The sequence below is a fragment of the Cryptotermes secundus genome, unplaced genomic scaffold (genome assembly GCF_002891405.2).
Source record: "Cryptotermes secundus unplaced genomic scaffold, Csec_1.0 scaffold1964, whole genome shotgun sequence".
NCBI classification, from domain to species: Eukaryota; Metazoa; Arthropoda; class Insecta; order Blattodea; family Kalotermitidae; genus Cryptotermes; species Cryptotermes secundus.
This window is the reverse complement of record NW_019731612.1, coordinates 384541-395242: the sequence shown is the minus strand read 5'-3', so window position 1 is coordinate 395242 and position 10702 is coordinate 384541. Positions and strand designations below refer to the sequence as shown.

Genomic DNA, 10702 nt, shown 5'->3' with positions numbered 1-10702 from the left:
CTCCTGGTGCAAATTGCGAGCCTTCCGGCCGCCGCGGGATCTCGCCCCAGCCAGAACAGGTGCACATATTCCGGGGGGCAAGGAGAACCGTGCAGAAGTAGCAAAATTGTTAGGGGTATGGATTGCAGAATGGATTTGTTGACCACTTACACACCACACAATTCTGAATTCTGGGAATGCTTGCTACTTTTAATATGTATCAGTCTGCTGCCTCCGTAACTAGAAGTCAGAATTTGCAATACTCATGATCTGTATGAATGTGAGACTTGGTGTCCCGCCGTCCGGAAAGGGGAATATTAGATCCTTAAGAGAAAAGTAACTGGTGAACTGTCGAAAATTTCGAAGTAAGGAACTTCGTAATTTGTACTGTATCATCATCATCATCATCATCATCATCAGTATGATGAAATCAGTAAAACTGAAATTGGCGAGCAATGCAACCACATGCTGAGAAATGAGTACAGAATTGCAGTCTGGGAATCTGAAGGGAATAGACAACTTGGAAGACCTAGCCGTAGAGGGCGAATTCTTCGAAAATTTTGTTTGAGGATGCTAAAAGCATTCCCATGGCTCAGGGTAGATCCCAGTGGCTGACAACTTTGCAGACGAAAATGAACTTTCGGCTTCCATAAAGCAGCCAAGATACTAGTACTTGTTCACCAACTAACAAACCGCCAGCTTGTCAAAGCTATTAGTATACGGAGTTAGTTAGTTAGTTAGTTAGTTAGTGCTCTAGGAGATAAATAGAGATGAGGCGTTTTTTACTTTCCTCTTTGCTGGAGTGAAACAGATCATGCCAACCAAGTGATTACATAGCTAACTTATGTACGCAGAAACCGAAGGCTCCCTTCATGCTGCATGTTTGTACGTTGGATTTGTGTCTTGTGTTCCGACTGCTTCACTCAAGCGAACCAGTGGTTGCATCTCGTTTCCTCAAGTACTGTACCCTGCATGAAGTTTGTGTTTGTCTACTCGCTCAAGGACACTGTCAAGTTTTGACATGTCACATGTGTTCTTGTAAGCTCTCGTCTGGCCGCGCCATGGCTCAGGCGGTTAGTCGTCTGCTTCCCACCGCGGCGGCCGGGGTTCCAGCTCAGGTCAGGTCGTGTGGGATTTGTGATGGACAAAATAGAGCTGGAGGAGGTTTTCTCCGAGTTCTTCGGTTTCCCCTGCCAATTCTCATTCCTCCAAATGATCCATACTTATCTATCATTCGGTGCTAGTAAAATAGGCCAATCAGTGACCGGCGTAACAAGTGGACACAAGTCTCACCCCACCCCACGAAAATTAAAAAAGTCAGTCGCTTTGAAACAGGAGTCTCAGGTTCAGTACTCGATCGAAGTGTGTTTTATTTCACAGGTGTGAGCACTGTTTCCAGTTGCTGGCCGTGGAGCTGATGTACAATTCGTCCTATTACCCTGTGGTGTTGGGGGTGAGTGGTCAGCCTAGTATAGGGATGGATTCCTTCAACAACACAGCCCAGTCTGTCTTTTTGGGTGCCGGATCCGGAAGTAGTCGAACTCAGGACCATGTGCGCCAGGCTCTCTTCTCGGACGTACTGAGGCTCTTGTTCTCCACAGACTCCGTCCACCGTAGTGTGTTCGACTCTCTCCAGATGGCTGCCGGATCGCTGAATACTGGTGGGATATGTTCATTTTGTGACGTGCGACTGTTCCAGACATCCTCTCTCTGTGCAAGACCCTACTTGCTGTCAGACTCTACATGTGTAACTGCAGTTTCATAGCATTGGTTTTAATGGCGCTAAATGCCACTGTTGCTGTATGTATTCAGAAATTGTACCGTGGCATTATGTTGCTTAGACATGGCGAGCATCTGTATTTGAATGAATCAAAATTTTTGAAACTTTACATATCGAATTCATGACAAAAGTACAACACCAAACTTTAGGAATATAGGGAGCCACTCCACCATCCGACCCCTGGGGTCACGCCGTCAGGAGTTCTGTGTACTGTGCTTAGGCTGTGATTACCAGTCTGCACCTACAGTCAACGCCGCGAGTAGAGTGTACATGCAGATGGGACGTGCGGGGAAATTTCTGGAATTTGCTGGGCTAGAGAAAATGAAGAAGGGGTACAGAATGTTTTACTGAAGTCACGTGGGCCTGCCATTCATAGGGACACTGAAAATGCATTACAATGGAAATTATTCAGTCGAAAGATAGGAATTTCGCCGGTCACGGTAGCCGAGCAGTCTAAGGCATGCACTGTCTTCGCTCTCTCGGAAGCCGGGATCGTGGGTTCGAATCCCACACACAGGCACCCAGGCGCACACACGCATTTAGAAGCCAGTTTTCTTACGTCCTGTAATGACGAAATCTTTGCTGCTGTCAGAAACTCTTTACTGCCTGAAGTTGAGACTACCCGTCTCACAGTCGTGCCAGTCGTATTGCCGATGTACTACGGCGGAGTCTGTTCCCCGGCCAGATACCTGTTTGTGGCGCCTAGAAATGAAATCAAACCTTATTATTAATATTCCATTCACAACATGTTTCGACTCAGATAGGCCGTCATCAGGTGATTCGTGAGCAATATAGAAATGTTGACGGAATTCGTATAAAACTCTGAAAATTAGACCAGATCCGACTTAATGCTATATAATTAATAAGCTTTGAGGTTAACAACACGTGTGTACAATTTTGTGTTGAGAGTGAACACTGTCTGTGTGCAATGGTTGTCTCCTGTGCCTTCGTGTTCTAGACAGTGACTAGAGAATTTGATGCAGTCATGTTACCAGTCTCGTGGTCAAGACCAGTATTATTTTATTACGTTTTTATTATTGCTAGTGGGGTGGGACTAAGTCCCTTGTACTGCGGCCACTTCTGGCCTACTGTACCAGCCCCAGATGATAGGTGATGAGTGTGGAGCAGTTGGTGGAATGAAGATTGGCAGGGGAAACCGAAGTACTCGGAGAAAACCTGCCCCAGCGCCAATTTGTCCACCACAAATCCCAGATGACCGCCTGAGTTATGGCGCGGCATCCCATTGAGAACATTGTTAAGTTGTGATGAGTCCACTGTTGCCACAGCCCTCCGGGAAGGAAGAAGAGTTGTGGGTCAGCCCAACAGCAAAGCCCATAAGCCGGCCTGTACCACTGTGCTTGGTTCGGAGACTGGCGCTGGTTGGATGGAAACAGTAGCAGCATACTTACGCCTCCGCCCCCCCCACTTATATAGATGTAGCAGTGTGCGTGTCAGCACCGTGAAGCCATCTCCACGTGGAGGAGGAACAGTGTGTGACGTTATGAAAGCAGCTTTATATTTTCAAAAGGGCGGCCTGCCGGCGCGTAAGGCTGACAACCTCACCGCCATCTGTGAGCCTATTGTCTAGAATATGTGGAAACCTCGACGTCTTACAACCCTATTGGCCTCCACGGTCAGTTACAGGGATAGCCTTACCTTTCACTAACGTTAACAGTAAGAATTCACTCTACCAGTACAGTTGCTGTCCCTGAACAGAGGTGAACTGTGGAACACACGAATACGTACAGAATGTGAGAAGAAAGCACAAGACAGTTAATCCGGATGTCGGACAATGTGGGCAGAAATAAGAAAAATAAAAATCCTGTTCACAGTTGAGTACAAACTTTAAAAAGACACGTGGGATTTAGGAGCAAGAGAACTTTCGGACTCTGTTGAGGGCCGCTGGCCATAGTGCGGTAAATTGAAAAATCCGGTAACCTGATCGGGAACCGAACCCGCGACCTTCCGGCTTGTAGCACAGTGCCTCAACCAACTGTGCTACCGATATATACGAATAGGCACAAAATTCACTATGAAGAAACAGGATATGGTGGCGTGCAATGGGAGGTAATGCCTCATACGTAGGTTCGGATTGGCAGTGTTTCTGGGAATTTATTTGCCAGGGCAAACCGATCGGTCGCCGATTGGTTGGTTAGTCATGCGGGAGAGAACGCCAAATTCCCGTCCTCCCAGTTAACCAGAACAGAGAAAGTCAGCTGCTGACCTGAGAGAACTCCTAAATTCCGAAAACTAGAAACGCGTTTGGAAATGTCAGAGCGATTCGACGTGTGCTTCCTTAGCACGAGGGGTCCCTTCCCAACTTGAGCACTGCCTGGCACTGTCACACAGTATTTTGGACTCCCTGGGGTATCCGTGGCTTACAGAAATCCTTTCGGAGCAATTTTACAAGAAACTAATACCCAATTTGTTCCATCGTGCCGTCGGCATGAGGTGAATCCCAAAGCAGCAGTGTTGCCTGTTTGTTGGCGTCGCGAGGAGCTGCCTCCAGAATCACAATTACCGACGTGTGTTGCAGGGGTGACTGGATTGCAGTGCCTTATTTCACACGATTTGTGTCTCACTGAAGACGATCTGGCGTCACTTCTCGCGTCGCGACGAGAAATGCTCAATACAGGAAACTTCAGGCGCCTCTACCCGACTGCATCAGGAAGCCGATACTCAGGATACCTGCAGGAACTTCAGTCACTTATGCTGCAGGACACAGACAATATATTCCAGCCCGCAAACTCCCTCTTCAGGTGATTATAATTTTATTCTCGTCTTGAAGTGACGGATTCGTCAGAATTCAAACAAATTCTGTTACCTTCATGCCACCTACTGCACAGGGCTGTCCAACTTTCAACCCCTGAATCGTCGCCCCTACCTGATTAAATAATTTATGGTCATTGTTTTGAACACTGGGTTTCCTTTTGCTAGCTGGAGGCGGGCCACTGCAGGCAAGATCCCTGCTTGTCACATAGTTGTGCTTACGTTGCAACTGCAGACACTTTATGCTCTTCGTGTAGTGTTTTGTAAATGAAAGCTTCATAATTCGTACCCTTCACCCAGCATAATTACAATGATCTCGTCGAGGAGGATCAAGTGGGAAAGTCATGTAGCACGCATGGGGGTGAAGAGAAGTGCATATACTATTTTGGTGGTGAATCCAGAAAGAAACAACTATGAAGACATAGAAATTGATGAGAAGATAATCTTAAGATGGATATTAGTAAATTGGGCTGAGGATTGGGACAAGTGGAAGGCTCTAGGAACACGGTAATGAATCTTGGGGTTCCATAAAATGCGGGGAAATTCTTGGGCAGCTGAGAGACTGACTGCTTCTCAAGCAGGGCTCTGCTCCAAGGAGCCAGTTAGCTTAGCCAGTTTAGTGTAGTTAGGGTTATTCTGGACAACACACGGCCTTCAGATACACAAGACATTGAATTCCTCCATTACTTTTGGCGAATAAATAGCCACTCTCTAAGCGTTCTTAAATTCTCTGTCTTGTTCACAGTAAATTTCAGCATGGCCGCTTCCCTTCACTTTGTGCTAAAAGTAATTTCTCACTACGAGGGAAAGTAGTCAAGACCAGTAGGGCCGCGGAAACGTTGCACAGTAGACGAGCGGGCCAGTCTCATTTCTTAAAACAGGGAAAGCGTGAACACTTTTCTGGGAAAGGACGTACTCACCGGTCGAACAGAAACAACTGACGGGCCCAAGTTGGACAACCCTGCTATAGTAGTCTTTTTCCGGTGAGATGTTGCTGTTTGAGGCTGCCGCAGCGTCATGCATAATTAGTGAAGTGCACTTGTCTGCTGGTTCCTACAGGGCTACTCAGAGACTGTTCTTTATTTAATGTTCACCTCACTGCAAGTCGGTCAGTCTCTCAGCTGGGTGTTCTGCTGTCATCTGAAGGAACACTTGCATCTGCAGGAGCACTTATATGTGCAGGAAAATTGGCATCTGCAGGGACCCCGAACATCTACAGGAACACTTATATGTGAGGGAACATTGTCATCTGCAGGGACCCCCACATCTTCAGGAACACTTACATGTGCAGGAAAATTGGCATCTGCAGGGACCCGAACATCTACAATGAGGACTGAATTCCATTGGTTGACATTCGTCTCTGTTAATGACATTGCTCGGCTTTTTAATCTGCTCCGTTATCCAACCTCTGTAGGTCATATTTTGCAGAGTTGCACACTGCTCGCATGATGTGTATACTTGTCATTGTCCTGGTTGTGTCCTGTATGCATCTGTTTCTCTCTTCGGTGATTTCCTGTAACCGACTTTCTTGCTTCTTCCAGAACTTCATTTTATTATTATCATTACTGCATAATTGCTCAAGACAGGAACTGTGAAGCCAGCAGAGATAGCCGTTGCTAGGGAAAGGCTCTGTAAACACCCCCCGCTATTAAGCAAGAGCTTCGTAACACGCAACAATGGGGTAACTGGGAAGCAGTGTTTTCTCCGCGGTCTGTGATGACAGCTAATGATGCAACAATAGAACTGTTGGGAAGGGCCTCCCGTGTGGAGGCGGGGTCGAATACCTCCACCGTAGCCCTGCGAGTCGTAGGAGGCGACGAAAAGAAAGTTTCGAATTTGAGGCAGTAAAATATAATTTTGAGTCCCACGGGACTCGGATCTGAGAATGACTGCGCTGGTGAGGGCCAGCAACATTTGTAAACGACAGACTCATTCTGTCTTCAGAGAGAGGACCCCGAATCAACAAACCCACAGCTGTCTGATAGTAATAAAATCTGATCTTAAGCCCCAGATGTGTGCTTTATTCCAAGACAGACTGGCCGATTGACCGCCGGCCGCAAGATAAACCTCATACTGAGTTGGGAGAGGTGTTTTGTATGCGGTCCGTGCCGATGCTTCGTACGGAATCGATTGTGTGTTTCGGCAGCTGGAAGCCAGTTAGAGCAGCTCGGGAGATGCAGTGGAAATGTGCCAATCAGGGAGGACAGAAAAGGCTGGACACGGGAGACGTTACCAAGCCACACCAGAGCATTATATGCAGGCGCTCTCTTGAAAGCCTCATCCTGGGGTTTATTTCTGAAGCTAAGGTATTTGTGACGGAAAATGGAGTGAAAATGTCTCAGAGAGTTGGTTCACTATAGCTTCAATTATAATAGTGTAATTAAAACTCGAATCCCCCGAAGGAATCAGGAAGCAGAAAGTTTTAGGAACGAAATCGGATTTTATTGAAGGATTTCCGCTTCTCTCCGAAAGTATTTTCGCTTCTCTCCAAAGGATTTCCGCTTCTCTCCGGAAGTATTCCATCCAAAGAAGTACAAAGAACAGAAACAGAGACCGGAAGAAAGAAGGATATGAAACAAAATATCGATAGAAGGAGAGGAAGGGAAGATGAAAGCAAGGGAGGGAAGAAAAGAATGGAAGTAGTAAGGAAGATATAATTGATTAGCGTCATAATTTTTACCGATCGGAAAATACTGAAGGGGTAAAACCTTAAGAAAGAGGGTGCAAGTGTGAGGTCTATGTCTCGGAATAGGGTTCGAGTACAGGGATGAGCCTTCGGGTTCCATGAAAGCCGGGGCACGTGACCATCTGGCCGATTGTTAGTTTTTGGAGAACTTTGCTCCGTGTAGTGAATGAGTTGTTTCTTGTTGCGTTGAAGGGAGACGCTGAGGCACAGCACGTCGGACTTGCACGCGATACAGACGCGTCTGGAGCAGATTCTCGATCCCCGACAGTTGGCCAGTGGCGACACCGTCGAGGGGGAGCCGGAACTCGAGGTGCAGGACGAGTATTCGTACCCAAGTGAGACCCGCTTGCCGTCCAGGTGAGTTCCATGCGTCGCAGTGCCGTATTTCCTCGAGGCAGAATATGGGCTATAGACTGCCAAATTTGAAACGTGGACAGGTTTATGGCACCCGTCTTGCTGTTTAGCTTTTAGCATAGTAAGACGGGCAAGGGGGGAAGTGCCCTGGCTGTGATGAGGTGCCCTCAACTGTCCAAACCTTGCTTGGGGTTTCCCATGCCTAAAGTAAAAGGCATGCAGAGCGTTCTTCATAAATTTCAAGGGAAATTTGTTCAAGTTATACATTGCATTACGTCACACGGTAGCATAGTTGGTTGAGCCACTGTGCTACAAGCCGGAAGGTCGCGGGTTCGATTTCCGATGAGGCCATTGGATTTTTCAGGTGACCTAATCCTACCAGCCGCACTATGGCCCTGGGGTTGACTCGGCCTCTACTAGAAATGAGTACCATGAATCTGTGGGGTAAAGGGCAGCCGGCCTGCGCGTAATGCTGACAACGTTACCGCTATCTGCTAGCCGACTGTCTAGAGAAAGTGGGGGGGCTCGTCGTCTCATAACCCAATGGACCTCCACGGCCTGTTACAGAAGTAGCTCTGACTCACAGTTGTGTATAAGAAAATGTGCGCGTTACAATTTTCGTCACCGGTGTACCAAATTTGGAAAAGAGAAGCTTATTTCATGAATTATATCGAACAAAAATGAAAATTTGTGTGCCATTAAATTATTCCTACTTACAGCTCTGAAGGTTTTGCTGTGTCGTTAAACAAACGGCGAGACAGTAGCCAAACCATTCAGTACAAGGACAGGGGTAGCTCCCACACATTACGTCACGAGGACACCAAAAATCTCGGAGATAATTTTATTTATTTCCTCGCGAGAACCAATCAGATGCGAGATGCTGAGTCTTGAATTTTTGAAATCCAAAACGTGAAGAAATTTACTGAGATCCTACCTACTAGACCGTGCCTTGCTGCACTGTACTCAACAGTGTGTTTTTTTTTGTAGCTGACATTAAATGTACGAATATTCCGAATGAATGTTTACCTTACATTTATCACTGTCTTTTAAATTTATTCAACATAGCCCATAAGCAAGAACTCAATTTTATAAACAAAAAATTTTTTAAGTTTATGTTTATTAATTTTGGCGAGAATAAAGTTTATATCGACCGAAAAAGAAATCGATACTGTTTCGATCGAAACTCTTTTTAACTCATTTTAATGTGGTTCAACATTCAGAAATGGCGTGAGTGTCGAGGCGATGATTATGGGCCCTCACTTTATGCCTGAAGCCCTAACTCAGTTCTAGGGCTAGGAGAATGAGTGTCAGGATTGCCTATGAATTTGTTATTACCCGAGATTGCTCTAGAATCCTTTCGTAAAGTTGAAGTCACTTCGTATTTGTTCTTCGCATTTTGTGTATAATCTCATGCTTCAGAATGCTCTTTGAGAGGAAATTCTCGGAATTAAGTGGCCCGCCTGTCTTTGTTTCAGCCTGAACCTTCAAAGTGTGCAGCCTCACAGCCTCCCCACGGAGCGAGACAACTGCTCGCAAGGTAACTTCTGTTTCCTCAAGTCCCAAGAAACGAACTGCTAGTGTATTTATTCACTTAAATGTTACTGTGAGTTCTACATATTTTTGAGCGTTAAAATAAGTTTAACTTTACATAATTATATTCCCAACACCTCCACTCCGTTAAAATTTGTGGCAGTTTTAATAAACGAAATTTGAAAATGTTCATAAAGGCGTTTAAACATCCACAAAATCAAAATGACGTACTAAAATCAGTGACAAGTGACAGTTCCCTTTCTCTCCAGAGAAGCATAATGGCGCTGTGTGCCCGCGGAAGCAGTTCATGCTACCATCGTCACCCGAACTGCAACCACAACACTTCTTGCCATGTTTACTTTTCGTACTGACATTCATTTATTTAGTAGCTCATACACTTCAGGACGAGTAGTGAATAATGAATTGGAATGGATATTAAAGGACACAATTGCAGTCTAACTTGAGGCACTATACTCTGACATTTACCCGAAGTGACAGGAAAATCACTGTACACCCGAGGAAGGGTAGGCCGTGTTCGGACCTGGGATTGAAGCCAGAATATCCCCCGAAAGACGCACAAGGGCTCTCCTCAAGAGCGACGTTCCTTAATATTGCCTGTTGATAATGCAGTGCGTACTTCTGAGGTGGGACAGATACGTCTCCCAATACAGGGCCCAGGAGTTTTTTGTAACGCCCGTTGAGGGTTGTACATAGTACACGTTAACAGCGCTGGTCGCCGTAACTGCTGCGTAGCCTGAGCAATACTTTTGACCGATCCTGGTTCGAATCCCACTCTGGGCACAGTGTGTACTGTGTTGCTGTGTGCAGAGATCCCTCGTCCAAGGAGTCTTACGGAACTTCTGGCAAGACAATTTCAGCACTTGATTCTGAATTTGAAGGAGGCCACAGAACACAATTTCTACAGCCGAAAAAGTAACGGGGCGCCCCCGACGAAGCCGGCATCACGAAGTCGGTGATGTCTCCGTTCCCTTTTGATTTTCTCGACAGGATTACGGTATTGCCTCTTCAATGTCGACGTATTCCGTTACACTGATTGTGATTGTATTAATTCATTTCCTTATTTCAAGTAATATTATATTGTAGCATGTAGACCTGTTGCTAGACAACGACCGCTAAACAAAAACAACTAGAAAACGTTCACTATTAGGCAACGGCCCGTAAACATCAACAGAGGAACGGTGTTTTCTGTGCCGTCCTCACCGAGATGTTATAAACAGGACATTTAATGGGAAGTTGCTAGTAGCTGAGACATTGGGACAGTTCGGTAACCCAGAGAAAAGGGAACGTCCCCCGTTGAAGCCGTTACCAGATAACGACTGGTGAAGACAGCAGACTGTGAAGACCTTTATTTTTCTTTGATTTGTCTCTTCATTTTTGTTCGTCTCATGCAATTCCTTCCATCGTTTATATCCACATCTATTCGTTTCTTAATTTATTCATTCATTTATTTCGTTATTCCTTTGTCTTATTTTTGTATTATTTTTCTTAATTATGTACCTATTTCCGTTTCTTGTTCTGAGCTGTGCTTCCCACCAAGTTGCAGTTTGCTTCTGTTTCCAGACGAAGCGCTCTCGGCCTACTTG

The 10702-nt window shown here is 45.9% G+C and overlaps 1 protein-coding gene across 1 annotated transcript in view; it reads left to right on the top strand.

Annotated features, from left to right (window-relative positions):
* The window catches only part of LOC111867318 (cadherin-like and PC-esterase domain-containing protein 1), a 92702-nt gene that overhangs the window by 23972 nt on the left and 58028 nt on the right, over window positions 1–10702 (top strand). Inside the window, exons 8-11 of the mRNA XM_023857062.2 lie at window positions 1360–1640; window positions 4296–4518; window positions 7407–7571; window positions 9927–10031. Coding sequence (XP_023712830.1) covers window positions 1360–1640; window positions 4296–4518; window positions 7407–7571; window positions 9927–10031 — 774 coding nt within the window. The remainder of the gene's footprint in view (window positions 1–1359; window positions 1641–4295; window positions 4519–7406; window positions 7572–9926; window positions 10032–10702) is intronic.